This window comes from Cervus elaphus, chromosome 8, assembly GCF_910594005.1.
Source record: "Cervus elaphus chromosome 8, mCerEla1.1, whole genome shotgun sequence".
Classification (NCBI taxonomy): Eukaryota; Metazoa; Chordata; class Mammalia; order Artiodactyla; family Cervidae; genus Cervus; species Cervus elaphus.
The window spans coordinates 4335075-4354095 of NC_057822.1; the positions used below are offsets into that span (position 1 = coordinate 4335075).

At 36.7% G+C, this 19021-nt stretch overlaps 1 protein-coding gene across 32 annotated transcripts in view; it reads right to left on the bottom strand.

Moving 5' to 3' along the window:
- EIF4G3 (eukaryotic translation initiation factor 4 gamma 3) overlaps nucleotides 1-19021 on the bottom strand; it is a 342348-nt gene that overhangs the window by 3532 nt on the left and 319795 nt on the right. For all 32 annotated transcript variants that reach the window (XM_043909093.1, XM_043909094.1, XM_043909092.1 and 29 more), the window contains 5 exons: nucleotides 15399-15524; nucleotides 14204-14285; nucleotides 11696-11794; nucleotides 4356-4502; nucleotides 678-759 (listed from right to left, as the gene is read on the bottom strand). In XM_043909093.1, coding sequence (XP_043765028.1) covers nucleotides 678-759; nucleotides 4356-4502; nucleotides 11696-11794; nucleotides 14204-14285; nucleotides 15399-15524 — 536 coding nt within the window. The remainder of the gene's footprint in view (nucleotides 1-677; nucleotides 760-4355; nucleotides 4503-11695; nucleotides 11795-14203; nucleotides 14286-15398; nucleotides 15525-19021) is intronic.

The window sequence follows — 19021 nt, forward strand, 5'->3', positions numbered from 1 at the left end:
TCTATAATGATTCTGAACAACTTTTCAGCTGATAGATTTTTTTTTTTCTATTTCAGTGACAGAAATGTGGGCTTCAGTCCCAGGCCAAGTGGATGACCTCGTTAAATCTTAGTAAAAACTACGTGCAGTTCAGACCATTTAGAGTCTCTACCAATCAGAATCCTGTCTATCTATGTAATTCATAAACATTCAATAATATTGTCTTATCAGGTCAACATAAAACAGGAGAAATAATTGGTATTTTCTTTCCTCATACATGAATTTACATAAAGTGGCTTTTCTTTTGAGATTAGCCCTTCATCGATACTGGACAAGAATATTCAAATTGTTCACTTTAACCCGTGAATGGAAGGCAGTGGAGCCTTTGAATGCTGGAGGTGAAAAGGAAAGGAAAAGTCACACTCGGCAAACCACCTGAGGAGCAGGCCCTGCCGTCCTGCTGACCTGGGGAGCAGAAGGCCCACAGCGGCTCTGAGAGCTGGGCCCGCTGCAGGCAGAGCAGCTATCTGCGCCCGCGGCCCAGGACCGCCAGGCACTGTCGGCAGAGACGGCGTTCGTTTGGCACAGGAACTGCGCTTTACAGTGCCGCCGGTAAAGGCAACATAAACTCTGACCCGTATCATCAGCAGTGGACATAGCGGGGATTTTCAGATGTTGCCTTCAGAAATACCACTTACCTATAATAGCTGCTTTGCAGACGGCTGTCATTAAAGCTCTAAGGAATGTAGGCGAACTCATCTGGCTTTCATCTAGATTAGCCTGCAATCAAAAGTAAACAGAATAGTTAAATGTACCCTTGGCACACCAGAGGTATTATTTTCCCCTAAACTAGGCTTCATCTTGCACTAAGGGCACATGAGATCATGTTCAACTTTTTAGTAAAAATTAGTCTTCTCATTCACCAGGAAATACTGGGGCTATCACCAGTTCTTTCTTTCTGAGAGTGTTCTACATAGCAGTATTTTGTTTCCGGGGAGCTGACCACTCCATATCCTCTGTTCATTCAGTTAAACAGTGCTGTGTACTATATACATTTGGAAATGCAACTGTTTAAAAGCATTTTCCCTTTTTAATAAATAAACCATCTTAAGATGATCTTTCCAAATCTATAAAGTTGAAAGAACAACTATTCCGCAACTACAGAGTATTTTAAGGCCTACTTTGCTCAGCAGTGTGCAACTATGTTTAGATGTGCTAACGCTGCTTTTTCATCTTAATTTTAATGTGAATTAGAGGCTAATTTCTAGAATTACCTCAAATAAACACCTCAGGTAGTGGTGAGATAACTGCTCCTCTTTTCTAAGGATGGCAAAAACATGTATTCTGAGGTAAGTTAAATAGAGGAAATGCACCTCCAACTTATTTTTTAGTTTATTTCTCTTAAGATCTTATCTTTTTGATATAAAATACTACACTAAACCAGATGGGAAGCAAAAGGAGAAAACACACAAAAGCAGCCATTTTCTAGGCAGGTATTTCAAATATTTTCCAGAGTTTATGTTCCTTATGCCTGTGAACAGAATTAATGCTTATCTCAGCTTCTTTTAATAGCTTAGAATACCACAGCACAGCACAGTATTTTCTACTTAGAATCATTCTTAAAATAACCAGCTAGGAAAAAATTAAAAATGCCATTTAAAAAGGTATGTGTTACAAAGCTAAGAATTTCAAAGATATTTAGAGATCAGTTTAATGCTTATGAATTTTAGAACTGATGTATATTAACCAGCAGCTCTCTCTTTGCTGAATACCTAACCTCACATATATCACTTGGGAGGAACTGGTGGTTTCTTGAAAGCAGAGTTAAGAGTGGTTAACAAGTCAGATGGCTAGCTCTGCAGGATACTGGCAGAGCTGAACATAGAGGGCCAGGCCACCTTTCGCTATTGATCTCCTCCCACAGGACAGAAACATGTGGTGCTACTGCTGATAGCTAAGGCTGAGAATAACTTGGGGTAAGAGCTATGTAGAAAAGATTTCATGATGGTTTATGTTTTATATGGTTTATGCTCATGCACCACTTTAAATAATATACAGACTGAAGCCAAGGCTGGTCTAGCCCAGGAAATTACTTCTGCAAAGTCTGAACAATTATTTTTAAATAAATGAGAGAATAAAAATACACCATTACTCTCTGGCTCAACAATACTTTATAAACAGGTTGTAGAGCTATTTCAGCTGAGTATAAAATCCCCAAAGGATCCAGATTTCAAGTAGAGTCAGAGAAAAACAAATTAGCTAGATGTAATTTCTGATAGATAATAACCCTTCGAAACCATTTGACTGTTTCTTCCATTTTAAAGAAATGAACCGTGTATTTCTTCTACCAAATAAGGCCAGACACTGTAATTCTAGTATTCAAGAATAGAAAAGACATGAAGAAAAGTATCAAGAACACTAAAGATGAAGCAAAGATATTAACAAAAATGCGCAAGAACAATACGGAAAATGGGTCTGCTAATTGGAAACAATAAGCAAAATCAGATTATTGTATAGTACTAGTATCAGATTTACAGCAACAAACACCTTAGATGTACTGTGAGCTCAGTGACCATTATAATGTTTTTGTTTCCTTGATCCTTTTTTAAAATTCACCTTTATTAGGTATCATTTACATTCATTAAAGTTTACCCTTTGTCTTATTTTTAAGGAGAATAACTGTTGGCCTGGAAGAAGCTAAATAAATACTACTATTTAAGAAAATAGGGCCCAACATGGATGAAGAAGTAAAAACAGCATCATTTGGCAACATATGAGAAATAAAAGACCAAATCGCTGAAAGAGAATGATGTTCAGTATGCAAATATTGACCTGACTTCTAAAACATAAAAGAAGGTATCTGAGGTCAATAATATACCAGAAAGCCTGATACTAATTCTATCCTAAAATCTACAACAAACTATCATATGAATGGTTTAAAAGTCTTACAGAGGAAAGAGACGGTTATGCTAAGAATAAATAAGGACAAAAAAACCCAAGTCATGCTAAACTAACCTCCTCTCCTTTTCTGATATGATCACCATATGGCAGCTCCGATGGATAAAGCTGTAACTTTCCCAGGGTTTAGCAAAGACATCTGACAAACTATAACAGTACTCCCTTGCGGGCAAGATGAAAAGACAAACTGGATGGTAGGAATGATGTGAAGTAATAAGCAAGCTAACAGCTGAAATGTCCACCAGGATGGCGACGAGATCTGGTCCTAAAAAGCAGGCTGCTGTGTCCTTGGGCCTACTCTGCTCCCACACGTTCCCTGTGACTGGAGTGAGGGCAAAGCTGACACAGCAATCCAATGCAAGGAGGGTGCAAAGTGAAAAAGATGGCAAGCAAAATGTATGACCAAGTTAGAATCGAAAATGTCCTGAAGACTTTTATAAAAAGTGTCTAATTTAAGATCTAAATAGAAATAAAATGTTCAAAACACTATTTTGGCTCAAAAAAGAAATGTGTAAGTTTGGGATGGAAGAGATGACTAACCTGTAGAATATAAATGAGTGGATACTACAAGACTGAATGGACCAGTCTGGGTTCACTGTGGTGAGCCTGCCAGAAGCACAGTGTTAAAAAAGAAAGCAAAAAACGCCGAAGTACCACCTAACTCTATACTGTTGGACCACAGCTGATGATCACACTCAGTTTACACATTTCACGTAGAGAAGCATGTTCAAAATGCAGGTTATGTTTGTATGAGAACAATCAGACAAGGGCCTGGATACCAAGATTTTAAGAAGGAATGAAAGAACCTATAGGAGGAGTCAGGAATATATCCTATTGACTATTATAATTTACTTAAAAAAAAATATTCCCAATCAGGTGAGGTGATAGACTATCCCATAGACAGGAGGGAAAATAGGTTAAAAAAATTATGAGAAGCTTCATTATTTCTCAATGCCTGGAAATGGTTAAAGAAACAACAACCCATTAGAAGGACTACAAAACAAGAGTTATACAAGACAGAGAGAACTAGATTAGCCATCCATGGCTTTCTTTCAACTTGGATTAGTACATGATTCCATGAAAATGTGCACAAATAAAACACATCTACATAAACAAAAGTTAATATTTAAAGGAATATAGTAACAAGTTAAATACAGACATGATAAATGGACTCTACAACACAAGATATTAAGGTATGTTATGAAAAGGTAAGCCAGCATATTTTATAATAATTACATATTTATTAATTTTATCCAGGATAGTATCTAAAACGTGAGAACATGAGAAAGAAATAGAAATTTTTGAATGGCAAAATGTAGTGTCTATACTAGACTAATGAGAAATCCAGAAAAAATGGCTTATGTTCTGAATATTTTTACTTGACTTTATAAAAGACTATGAATCTTTAGTCTTTATACCTCTACCCAGTCAAAGATCTGTTCATCATTTGCCTTGTCCTCAATAATGAGTTTCTCGAGTCGCTTATACAGCTCTTCGGCAGAGAGTTCTTTCTTCAAAAGTGCTTCAGAGGAACAGGAACTGTCAGACTCTAAAAAGTCCAATTTCTGAAACATACAAAGTTAAACATATTAAAATAATTCAATATTATTATCACCCTGTGAAAAAAACAAAGTCATGGGCTATCTCTTCTATTTCACGTGCAATCAAAATGATCAGCAGAAGCCCATCTGTATTTATAGTTCTGAAAGATTCTAAATGCATTATTCTTCTGAATATACCATTTTTTTTATACTGAGTATCTCTGATTCTCCTTACAAACAAGCTTACTTCTCCTCCAAATCATTCTGAGCTTCAGTCTTCATTTTCAATATGTCTGATCCACAATATTAGTTTCAACTGTACAATACAGTGATCTGACTTTTGTATATACTGTGAAATGACCACCACAGTAAGCCCAGTCATTCTCTGTCACCTTACAAAGTCGGTACAATACCACTGACTGTTCTCTCCAAGCTGCACATTATACATTCCCATAACCTACTTATTTTGTGACTGCAAGTTTGTACCTCTTGACCCCCTTCACCTGTTTCACCCCTTCCAATCCCTTCTGCTCTGGCAACCACCTACCTCTTCGATCAATCTATGGGTTTTTACTTGTTTTGTGGATCCCACTGTAAGTGAAATCAGGCGGTGTTTGTCTTTCTCGTATTTCATTTAACCTCATACCCCTGCCTGCGTCAGCCTTGCTCTCAGCGGTGACACAGCTCTAAGGCAGGGCGGGTGTACCAGCAAGGATACAATTTAACTACCCTTCTGCAGCCTATGATTAATATCACTATTGTCACAGAGCAGCTGTCAAAAACTCTATAGCTTTAGTTTTGTCAAGTCCTTCAAACACCTCCTGACCATTCTGAATCCAAGTGTGAAAAATGATGCCATGTAACTCTTTGGTGAGTATTTTTTTTAAAAAAATCAATAATCAAAGTGATATTTCATTTTCTAGGGTATAAGGCCATAAGTATATATAAGTATGCTTTGCTTTATACAGATTCTCTATGCGAAACCCATAAAGATTAAAATACTAAAGATTATTTACAAATTTTTCTCTAATACCATAGAAGACGCATATATGTTCCTATATCCTCCTTGGATCCACAAATCAAAAATTACCTGGAATTCTGTAAAAAAAAAATTCATTTTGTTTTAATTGTCTTTACCACGTACGTAGCACTTTTAAATAACATATTCCTATAAAGCTTCAGAAACATGATTCAGTATCACAATTTTTCTGATTCAACATTGATAAATGTGTTAACTACCACATTTCAATATACATACAAAAATACGAGATGATGGCCTTAAGTTCTTTTAAGAACAGGCAACTGATTTCTCATAACCTTGAAACATTCTCCAAATTTGTTTTAACATTATCTTAGATGTTAGGATACCTACACAGAATACCTTTTTAACCTACCCTACACCTACACAGACAATTGGAGGTCTGGCTGCAATTAACATTAATAGCAAAGTTAAACATTAATTACACTGCTCATTAATAAAATGATCTAAAATTGTGAAAGTCTTTACCATGGCCTAAAGAAGTCAGTGGTGAGCTGTGAAGTTTAGCTTTTTCACTGGAGAGAAAACATTCATCCCTCAGAATCCCCGTGTTTCTGTGGAAGCCATCTAATCTTCCTAGAACCTAGAAGGCTGGGCTTCAAATTTATGGATCAGCTCATCACTATCTCTTGTAGAATGTAACAGGGTTCCCAGAAAAAGGGCATTACACCAGTCACTTTAGAAGAAAGCTAAAAGTCAAGGTAAGGATGGCCAAGTTTTCTGAAGCCTCATTTTTCTTGTTTTCTAAACATTTTTATTAATAACAACATTATGCATAGTTGACTGAGTTCCTCTCTATGCTCAGTGCTTCTTAAACATTATCTCTTTTTTAATCTTCATAAAAAGATATTATAATAAGCATTTCATAGGTAAGGAATCTGAGGCTTAGAGAAATCAAATAATTTTAAGGTCTTAAGTATGAGAAAACTGGAATCTGAACCCAGGTTCATCTGACTTCAAATAAGGGTGCCACATGTTTTCATTTCTTTTGGATATACACCTAGAAGTACAATAGCTGGGCCTTATGGGAATTCCATGAGAAATCATCCTTACGCAGTTATTTTCATAAATTATGTCTTTATACAATGTATGCCCATTAACACATATTTATCATTTTATGGATTTGCCTTTTAAATCATAATCATTCAGTAAACAAAAAGGAGTTACAAATGGAAAACAAAATAATGCCTGATTTATATTTCTCTGTGTGGTTACCTTTACCAATTATCTATATTTCTTTGCATGGTTTTGAGTTACATTCTTTTGCTTCAACCTGAAAGACTCAGTTAAGTATAGTAGGTGTCCTAACTAACTTAGTTTTTATCTGGGAATGTCTTCATATCTTCCTCATTTTTGTAGGAAATACTGCAGATATACAAACAGTCTTTAAATTTTAGTACTTTAAGTATATCACTCCAACGTCTCCTGACTACCACAGTTTCTGGGGCAGAACTGGCTGTTAATTTTATTGAGGCTCCTTTGTATTCCATGAGTCACTTTTTCTCTTGATGCTTTCAGTATTTCTTCTTTGTTTTTGTCTTTCAGCAGTTTCACTGTATCTTGTGAAACTGAGTTTATCCTGCTTGGAGTTTGTTGAAATTCATAAATATGTAGATTCATATCTTTGATCAAATTTGGGAAGTTTTCAACCATTATTTCTTTAAATATTTTCTTCTGTCCCTTTCTCTCTTCTCTGGGGCTCCATTATGGTATACTGATATGCTTGAAGCTGTCCCCTAAGTCCTTAGACTCTTCATTTTTCTTGATTCTTTTTTCTTTCTGCTCCTCAAACTGAGTAATTCTTCTTTTAAAGCCTTTTATATGTTAAATGGATTAATTTTTCAATATGTATTATAATTAAAAGGTTTTTAAAAAATAAACAACTATAGGGACATTTTTATTTAAAAAATTCAATGATGTTGTTTCATGTAACAATGCCAGAAATTTCATTGGAAAAACAATTAATAAAAGGTGTATCTGCAAATACTAAAGATGGATTTTCATCATAGTAAATCAGTATTGAATCAGTGATTCCTGATTGAACAATTTCAACTGTGCTATTTTCAAGTTCACTGATTGATTCGTCTGTTCAAACCTGCTGGTGTTTAGTTAATTTTTCCTTTCGGCTATTGTCACTTTTCAGTTTCTATTTGGTTGCTTTTTATAATTTCTACCTCTTCACTGGTATTCTCAGCTTATTCATCATTCTGATTTCCTTTATTTCTTCCTTCGTGGTCGTCTTTAGCCACTGAGGCACAGCTGAAGCCCTGGTCTAGTACGCCTAATGTTTGGGCTTCCCCAGGGATGCTTTCTGTCAGTTTCTTTTTTCCCTTTGAAAGAGCTGTATTTTCCTGTTTCTTTGCATACTTTATAATTTTTTGTTGAAAACCAGACCTTGCAATGTGCTAAGTCTGGACATCAGATTCTCTCCTTTACCTAGGAACTGCTGATGTAGTTATGTGTTTATTTAGTGACTTTCTGACAAGGACTGTACTCCTTCCTTTGTGTGGTTCCTGAAATCTCTGAACTACTACCTCCGCTGTCAGCCAGTGACCTTTCAGAAATTTCAGTGACTATCTGGATCTGAGGAGAAAAACAGAGAGGTGTGGGGAAGACTCTAATGTGTTCAGTTTAAGTTCTGTAACAGACCCCATCTGAGAAGCTGTTCCAGAGTGAGGAATGGAAACAACAAGGTCCTGAAATGGATTCTTGGTGAAGTGGTAGGCATGTTAAAAGACACAATGCCAGTCTCTGGAGGACAAGGTCGTTATTGCTCAGTCTGGCATCAGAAAGACAGAACTACTGTCCTTTCTGCTGTCTACCACACAGCTGCAGGCTGGTAGCTTTCTAGGCAAAATACCTGAAATTTACCACACTCTTTTTTCATCAAACACTGTCCTGGTTCTGGTAGTACATATGTTCCACTAGACTCCGTAATTTGAAAATAGCTGATTCTAACTGTCCCAGCTCAACAGTTGTTTCAGCAGAGGGACTAACTCTGGATCTTCTGACTACTTCATCTTTCCTACATCTATGCATGGTTTTATAATTTTAAATTAACCTTATATTCCTGTGAAAAACCTACCTGGTCATGATGTTTTATCTTTTTTTGTTGCTGTTAGATGTGACTTGCGAAAATCTTGTTGACAACAAATTTAGTCAACAAAATTTTCTCTATGATAATTAGGAATTAGTCTATAGTTCTCTTTTCTTGAAATGCCTTTGTCTAGTCTTGTTATCAATGTAATGCTGGCCTCATAGAATGAGTTGGAAAATAGTCTCTCCTGTTCAATGTTTTGAAAGAATTAGCATGAAAGTTCTGCAAAATTAGCATTACTGTTTCCTTTAACATTTGGTAGAACTCATCAGTGAACTCATCAGAACCCTGAGTGTTTTTTGTGGGAACACCTTTAACTACTACGATTTCTTTCATAGATATTCACGTTATCTGTTTTTTTTCTTGCTCAAGAAATTTACTCATTTCAACTAAGTTGATATGTTTACTGGCATAAAGATTATTCATAAAATCCTCTTATCTGTTGTTATTATGTGTAGAATACGTACAATGTCACCTCTCTCTTTTTGTTAGAAATTTGTGCTTTATCTTTTATTTTTCCTGATTAGTTTAGCGAAGGGTTTATCAACTTTATCTTCTCAAAGAACCAGCTTTTGACTTCAGTGACTCTTCTCTATTCTTTTGTTTCACTGATTTCTGCTCTGATTTTTGTTATTTCCTTTTTTTCTACTTACTTTTGAGTTTTATTTGCTCTTCCTTGTTCTAATTTTTTAAGGTTGAAGCTGAAGTTCATGACTTGTGACCTTACATCTTTTCCATACAGGTGTTCAGTGCTAAAAGCGTCACTCTAACACTGCTTTAGTTGTACCCCACAAATGTTTATGGTTTGTGGTTTTACTTTCATCCAGTATAAAATATTTTTAAAATATCTTTCATGATTTTTTATGTGACTCATGGGTTATTTAGAAGTGTGTTACTAAGTTTCTAAATATATGTTGCCCTTCTTAAAGGTTAGTTTATTTGGAAGTCAACTCTAGATTAACTGGTATTTTCTCAGCACTTTAGAATTATTCCACCATCTTTTATTGTCATCTATGTAACACTTTGACTGACAGAATACAATTGGGCTTTCACTGTTGTTTTAATATGCTTCTTTCTATCTACTTTAAAATCTTTTTCTTTTTTGGATATTATGCAGTTTCACTAAAATGTAACTACTCTATGTGGTATTCATATGCTTTCTACAGATTCATATATTTTTCAGTTCTGGAAAAGTCTTAGCCACAATCTCTTCAAATAATGACTCTTCTCCATTCTCCCTATTTTCCCTTCTAGGACTCCAATTAGACACGTTACAGACTTTCTAGTCCCTAAATTTTATTAACATCTATCAGAATTCTATCTAGTTTCTTCTCTTTTTATATCTGCCCAATCATGTTTGCTCATTTTTGTGACTCTGTCTTTTTAAAATAGTGTTATTTTATATTATGAGTTATAATTCTATTATTCCAAGTCTCCAGAGTCTACATCCTGCATTTATTGCCTGTTTACTCTCATTCATGGTTATTTATTTCACTATGTGTTAAATGAACTCTTAAGTATTAACTCATACATTTGGATAATGTTAATTTGTAGAAAATAAGAGGTAAGTTGAGCATGTTTTCTCCAAAGAGCATTTTGGTTTGGTGCTCCTGGAGCTGGGTTAATACTGAACTAGGACTATTCCAGCTTCTTCAAGATCTCCAGGAGCACTCCAAGTGGTATTAGGCAACACGCCCTTCACATGTGCTTCTGCTTAGTTGTTTAGTCATGTCTGACTCTTTGCGACCCCATGGACTATAGCCCACCAGGCTTCTCTGTCCATGGGAATTCTCACATGTGTTTACTTCTCAGAATTCATATTTCATCTTTGGCTTTTCTCCCCCTTATTCTTTTTGTTATTTGGAAGTTTATTCCACGTTCTATGATCCCAGCAATGAAAGATAAATTACGCCTTATGTAGGTTCTTATTATCATGGCAGGAGTGCTCCTTAGTGTATCTAGATTAAAACCAGAAGAAAGCTAAAACCCACTGTGAATCTAATGCCTTTATCCAACTTAAGATATACATGCTTTAAAATCATTTTCAGATTGCTTTATTATTTTCTTTTAACCTAAGAGTGACTTTTTTCTCCTTATTGCTGAATTTGTTGGCTATCTTAGCAGTTATTTTCCTCAGATGTTTTAGGATTTTGATTTGCAGGATCATTTTGAGAAGAATTTTTTGTTTTAGGACCAGAGTATATGGATTGTGGAGCCTTCTGCCTTGTTGTGGATTTCTGGATCCAGTTACCAAGTCAGTAGGCAGCTTAGCTGAAGTTCTATCTACAAGACTGTACCTACTTCCTAACACTTATTTATCGAGTTTCCACTTAGTGATATGTAGTAAGCCTGTCTCCAATCTTCTACCTTGTAAGGGGCTATTACCCTACAGATATAACTTCTGACTTGTTTCTATCTGCTTTCAGACCCAGAGCTCAGAAGACTTGTAGCTTTAGCCCTATTACTCCTGCTTTATTTATCAATTTCATTCCTGATTCAAGGACACATGTAACTTGTTTTTAAAATGTGTCTAATTTCTTAAATTTTTCCTTTATTTTTAATCCATCATCTAATGAATGCATAGGCAAACAGCCATGAGGTTGTTAAAAGTTCCCAGACGAGAACTGTGATTGGTTCCAACAAGAAATCAGAAAATATTTCTCCTTAGGAATCATGAGTCTTTTTGAGGGTAAAGTGGCCTTAAAGTATAAATGTAAAATGACATCTTGACCATGATTCCTATTTTGGTCTAATTTTTAAAACTGTAAAGAAGTGCTCGCTTCGGCAGCACATACTAAAAACTGTAAAGAATCCACCTGCTATGTGGGAGACCTGGTTCAATCCCTGGGTTGGGAAGATTCCCTGGAGAAGTGAATGGCTACCCACTCTAGTATTCTTGCCTGGAGACGCCCATGGACAGAGGCGCCTAGCAGAAGTCCATGGGGTCACAAAGAGTCAGACACGACTGAGCAATTTTAACTTTCACTTAATAACTGGAATACTGATGCCATTACTTTTATCTCCTCTAAGAAACAGACGAAACACTAACAAACAGGAGGCATAAGCCTTGCTGCCACTCACCTGCTCCAGGAGAAAATTATGTACATCTTCCCCTTCTGGTAGAAAGTCCTTCCAGCTGAGGTCAGCCTCCCGCCACAGGGCTCCCACCTTCTTATGGCTCTAAAACAGAGAGAAGTCCAGTTCATTTACGTCTACACTGGAAGGAGGGAAAAAGTCAGGAGTGCAGAACTGTGAAGGCTAAAAACGGAAACTTTTCCCTGTGTTGATATGAAGTTAATTTCTCAGGATTCTCAGCTTTTAAGCTGAGATGTCTGAATGTACATCAATGTAGTGGTAAATGACGTACAGTTGCTTAAGGTTCAATAATTTCTTTTACCAGATGACTAATTTGGGGATCGGCAGGCTTGATGTTTTTTTGAATACAATCATCTAAAGACTTTAATTCACACAGCTTATAAATTCAAAACTGTCTCTTTTCCTGGACAGTGCTGTATGCATTGGTGATTAAAGCCATTCAATAAGCCTTGCTGCAGGCCCTCATCATAGTAGGTTATCGTTATGCTACTTAACATGAGAATGATTAAGGAAGTTACTGCTCCTGAACAAGGAAGGAGAATTATTTCAAGGGCGAGAAGAAGTGCAAGGTTGAGCCTAACGAACAACAGAGAAGAGCCGCTGTCAGCTGGAAAACTGATGAGGAGGTTCCAGTCCACTCCCTGAACCAAGTCACAGTGATAAAGGGAAGCGCCCGGCTCTGAGGCTGCCACTGCCATCTAAGGGACACGGGCTGCCACTGTCATCTAAGGGACACGGGCTGCCGCTGCCACCTAAGGGACACGGGCTGCTGCTGCCACCTAAGGGACACGGGCTGCCGCTGCCATCTAAGGGACACGGGCTGCCGCTGTCATCTAAGGGACACGGGCTGCCACTGCCATCTAAGGAACACGGACTGCCACTGCCATCTAAGGGACACGGGCTAGATGCTTCACAGACTAACAGACTACTTTGCCGAAGGCATAGCTGATAACCTGGCAGAGCTAGGATTTAAACTCTAGGTTAATTTCAGAGTTTATGTTCTATGAGAATTTTGTTTTAGTTAGGAAGAGTGAGAATCTGTTTTCTGTTTCTACAAGAATTTGAATTCTAACAAGAATTTGAATTTTAAGGGATAAAGTCAAATAGGTAGGAGAGGAGGAGAAAATTCTGGATCTAGAAATTAGGGTTTAATAAAAACTTCAGTGCCATCAAGCAAAGGGTATTAAAAATATATAGATAATCAGCTAGAACTAGAGATGAGACTATTCAGTATACCTATCTATGAGTAATTATCACACAAATTAGATACTTCTGCGGATTTAGACAGGGAAATGATATGCTGATTTGTTTTGTTTTTTATCAGTGCCTACAAAACAGTGAAATCTATCATACCAGAATCTCTTGCTCTGGTGTGAATAAGTCAGAAATCACTCTAGAACTTTCAAAGTGAGTTGTTTTGTTTTGATGTTTCTCACCCCAGGAGTTACATCACCTTTCTCTTTGGGGAGCTATACCACTTTTCCAAACCTCTTAATGTCTAATATAGCATTGATACAATTTTTTGGCTAAGATTTGTCTGTCTCCCCTTCCAGTCTATAAATTCTTTGAAGGTTTAGTCATCTTTGTAGACTAAAATCCTGGCAAAGGGCTTTGTAGAGAATTATGCAGTAATTCTAAATAAATTCTAAAATAAATGTAAATTTAAGGTAGAAATTCACAATCCTGTAGAATCATTTTCTCACCACCTATTCCTTTTTCCATTAAACAATCGTTTTATTGAAGTTAATGTACCATGCTGCGTTAACTTCTGCTGCACAGCTAAGTGGTTCAGTCTCATATAAACACAAACACAGTCTTCTTCATGTTCTTTCCATTATGGTTTGTCACAGGATATTGAAAATACTTCCCTGTGCTATACAGTAGGTCCTCACTGTGTATCCATTATATATTCAATAGTTTGCCTCTGCTAACCCAAATCCCCAATCCATTTCTCCCCTCCCCTTGGCAACCACAAGCCCGTTCTCTATTTTGAAAGTCTGTTTCTATTGCATAGATAACTTTATTTGTGTTTTAGATTCCACGTATAAGTGATAGCAACATGAATTTTTACCACCTATTTCTAATCAGATTGCTTAGCCTTAATCCAAAAATAATAAAATTAATCATTTCATGAATCTCATCTTTCTCTGAAAGTGAAGGAGTCTTAATCAAAATCTATTATAATAAAGTATAAATAATATAGCCATTTTGCTTCAAGAGAAAATAAATTAAAACACATCTTGAGATTCTTTAAATTTTACCAAATCTAGCTGAGATTAGATAATTTCTTCCCAAATTACTAGAGAACAGAAAGGCAAATATACCTTTGGAAGAAACTAGACTGAACCAGAGACTTTACTCTCTCCGCCCCCGCCAAATAATAGAAATTAACAGAATTACTTACACAGCAATACCCAAGTTTTTCACAAATAAACCAAGATCAAAATCATGACACAATACACTGCCAAGTCCAACACTAAGTTTAACACTCACCATTTGCTTGCATAGAAGGTGCAATATTTCAGAAATCAAGACTCCAGCTCTTCCAACAGGAAGTAAAGGTTTGCAAAATTCTCTGTAAAAGATGCAAGTATTGCTTAAGTACCTCTGAACAAATTCTCTGTTTTAAAAAACAGGCAAACAAAGTGTGCCAAAAGAACAGATACTGTGCAACCTAAATAATACTGGGAAAGTCCAAGCTCCAGAAGATGCTCGAAGTAATAATTTTCAGCAGAAGTAATTCAGAGACCTCGGGTTTTTATGCCTCATTGAGAAGCTGGAAAGAGGCTTTACAATTCCTGGGTTTTGCCTTTTTCTCTAACTGTTTCAGTGACAGAAGCAATGCAAAGATCAGTCTCACTCTGTTTATGTAAGTTTATGTAACTTTAAGCTGAAAGGAGAGAAGCACCTTAGGTAACAGGAAAGTGTGAAGCTTGCTTATGAAATATGTTTAAGAAAGGAAGCTTTTCTTTAGAATATGGATGAAACAGAAAGGAACCAATTTTCCCATAGTCTAAATCAGTATTTCCCAAACTATCTTCCACAGTATATTAACAATTATTCCTCAAAAAAAGGATTCAACAGTCAATTAAATGAAGCGATGCTGACTGAAACAAAGCTAAATAATTTTTACTTGCTGCTTTGTTTACAGGGCTCTCATAACTTTACTGTGCAGAGTTTGACTACGTGATCAGTTTTGGGAGAAATACTAATATTTTAAAGAAGAGTTGGGGAAATACTAGCCTACACAATGTAGCAACAATTTCCCATCCCTGTCCAAATCTAGGAATGCCTAACAGCTCAGTTTCTTTCAAAACAACCTGAGCACGTACCATGCAGGTGCCACAATCTGACAGGTTATCACGTGGAACTATAAATTCTTACAGCACTGGAGCAATGAGAGACATAAAAGCCAGATTAACATTAAGCTTCCAGGAGCAATCACTTTCCAATTACATGATTCTGAAGCCATATCTAACGTTAATGAACCACAGGGCTATTATATCCCCATCACTTCTCTAATTTAGAAAAATGTAACATTTTTATACAGAAATTAGAAGCCTTAAAGAGCCACAGGCTGAGTGTGAAAGTCTCCAAAAGCACTAAAGAAACAGCACTAAGCTAAAAGCCAGCTGGTGAGTTCTGCCAGGTTAACGAGATATCCACCAAAAGAGACAAGACAACTTACATGATAAGCTCTCTCATGGAGAGTCCGCCTTCTTTTAGCATGGGAGTCACCAGCTCAGCAAGGTACAACCAAATGTGGGGGATATCAATGGCCATGTCATCTGCCAATTCCAATGTTTCTGAAAAACTGGAAAAGAACAGGAAAAAAACCCACATGCAAATGTAAGTGAAAAGTTAAGATCAAATACATAGATCAAAAACCAGTCAGTCAACAAATACCCACTAAACAACTGCTATGTCTGGTACTGCTCTACGCATCAAGTACACAAGCTTTTTATCTCAAAGAGCTGGTATCAGTGTGGGGAGGAAAACAAAAACAAACTAAAGCATATTTGCAGATAAGGTTAATTCTCTGAAGAACAGGACCTAAGGTACTAGGATATTGCTAGAGGGTGATCAGAAAATACCCCTGTATGAAAGTGACATCTGAAAGACTTAATGAAAACAGAGGCAGTTTCATGATGTTCTAGGGTAACAAGCTATTAATTTAATCCCAACTGTAAAGAGTTCCCCGTAGCTAAGTATCATATCCTCTGAGTTGGTCAGAAGCACCCACGGAAAACTTCATGTAATACAGACCAGACACATAGAGAAGAAAAGACAAAAATTCTTCCTTTGAGGAGCTTGCAATGGGGAAGAAAGCTGTGTGAATACAAAAGAGCCTGACAACATTACTATATAACATCAGCATTATACACGTTACAAACAGCGCAACCTCTAAAGAAAAGCTGGTGGTTTTAGGCTTTCATGCTATGGAATATTTCTCAACGTGAAGTAAAATAAATGGAATTTTTAAATATAAAATTTAGAAACATCAAATACAAAACATCAGTACAGTCTTATTTAGGCTGGAAATCATAGCTATTCATTTTAAGTATAAAAACATAATTCAAGACTTGTGTTAATCATTCCAAAATACATTGAAAGGCACAAAAACAAAAGTGAATTTAACTGTAGGAGATGTATACATAATTACAAGGAAATACACATAATCAGAAGGAAAGGGTGAATGAATCAAAGGGTCAAGGGCAGGTGGTATCCTTTCAGACCTCTGCATACATAAAAAATGTGTGCTTTTTCACTGCAATTCCAGCTTCTAACCAGAGTGTGCTACTATTTTTACCTACCTGAGAGGGCTACACATCACTAAAACTTTTCACTTAAGAAGAGGTACCACTGCAAGGCAGGGTCACTTTTCTGAAGGTGTCATTTCAAAACAGTTGGCAGCTCAGCCACATTATCTAACTCTGGGCCTCATGAATCCCAAATGGCAATTTTGTGACCTTGCAGCCTGCAATTATTTGACACCAATTTGCTATAAACAGACTCTTGACTGTTCGCTCATTATGTACACTTCCAGCTTGGTTAATGTGCCAACGATGGAACATCATCTGGCTGGGCTCCAGGATTTCTAGATTAATTATGTGTAATGCCTCTTCATGTTTCATGGTTTAGTGGTATAAACTTGTCTAATGAGCTCATGAGACAATCGCAGCAGTCTTGGTCTTGAAGCAGTGTGTCTAAACTGTTCTTTTCATCTATTACAACTAAAAGATACTCATATTTTTGCCCCAGTTTTCTACTTGTTGATTAGTCAGTTTACCATGGTACAGTCTGCAGAACACCATCATCGATCAAATCCATACTGATGATAAAAAACATAGCTGGCTGAACACACGCTATCTGAAGCAAAAGCTTGTAAGCAAATTACTTCTCTTCACGTTTACTATTCCTAAATCCTTTCGTACGGTTTTAAAAGAAAAATCCTAGAGCCCTGTGTGCAGAAGCTGCTTGATAATCATCTCTGTGCCTTTGGACCACTGCTTAGCCTGCAACAATGCTTTGCCTAATATACATTTTCTGCTGGCTGAATAAATGAAATAAAGCTATAGCACAGCCTTGCTTCGTGGTATATAATGAGTACCACACTCACTAAACTGCACTTCTGGGAGGTTCACCAATGGGACTTTGAACATCCCTCACCCCATTTCAACTACAGAAACTCTATTTTTACTTATTTTATATATTGCGATCCTGTCTAAAATTTAATTGAAGAAAGCAATACATCATTAAAAGTTAGAAATATATTTTTTATTCTAATTTTTTAATTCAGTAAAGTTCTGATTAGACATCTGATAAAAGGCAAAATAATCTACCACAACTGGAAATGATCTTGTCAAGTAGCATCTTCCACAATTTTGTGTTATGATAACTTTAATAAAAATATAAATCTTGCTGTAGATAATCAAAGAAGTAGTGAAGACATCTCAAAATTAAACTGGTCTGGTATTATTATGCTGATCTCTAGAGAATCTAACTACATGTAAAAGAAAGAAAGAAATAAAAAGATAGAGAGCCTTCTTATATTCCAGTACCATTTTCAAAGGAATACAACAAAAAAAAGACTATTACCTCACCTGTGAGAGCAAATGGGGCCTTCACTTGTTAAGAAGCACCTCTACAATTCTACACATGGAACTTAGTCTGCTTGTCCACTTAAGCTCCAAATAGTGTCTTTTACCAAAGCAGAATTGCCTTAAGTGGCAAGAAAAGTTCCAAGAGTAGTCAAGGAGGAGATAAAAATTTCCTTCCCAATAAGCATCTCCAAAAGTAAAATATAAATCTATCAAGATTCCTTGAAGGGCAAGTATTTTGGGTCTCTAGTCAACTCCAACTTTTATTGTCCTGCTTTTTACTTGTTTATTACATTTTCATTTGGTTCATTACACTTTCAAAGAGATTCCAATTCCATGGTGAACAGTGAGACATTCAACTACCTTTACCAGACAGTTTTTACAAAAGAAGTTTCGTGAGGCCATGATATTAAACGACTGTACCACACTATCTGAAATGAATCTACCTACACAATAATGTGCTCACCTACCCACCTATCTGATTTGCATCATGGAGTATTTAGATCCAAGTCCTGAAAATTCCAAGGGGATGGTTTGATCTTGTGGAAATGTTTTACATACACCAACTACTATGCTCAGAGGTGATAAAGCATCTATAAAGGAAAACTGCAAAGGATCTAAGCTTTGTTTATAAACCAGGTGACACAAAGAGGCTATCTGAAACATCTGTCTAGTGTATCTTACTATTCAAGTAGCAATGTATGCTTTGGGCAGCTGTAGGAGAAACCACAGATTAACAGTTGGCTGATCAGGGTCCAGTAAACTTGGAGGTCTTTTTTTTTATTTTCCAGAATCATCACTGGCTTGGGAAACTAGGCAGAAATGACTTTCAGAAAGCATTGTGCTAGTCACTCGGTTGTGTCCAACTATTTGCATCCCCCATGGATCATCAGGCTCCTCTGTTCAAAGGATTTTCCAGGCAAGAATACTGGAGTGGGTTGCCATTTCCTTCTCCAGAGGATCTTCCTGACCCAGGGATCAAACCCAGGGCTCCCGCATTACAGACAGATGCTTTACTGTCTAAGCCACCAGGGAAGCCACAATTGCTCAGAAGTTGGCATTAAGCAGTGTCAAGATCCAGAAAGCTGACCTTGATGCTCCCCTCACAATGCTGAATAAGGACAGAGATCTTTGGATACTGGTACTAAAAGAGACAGAAGACAAGGCATTTCGGTGGCTCCAATGAAATGGCTTTTCTGGACAATATGAT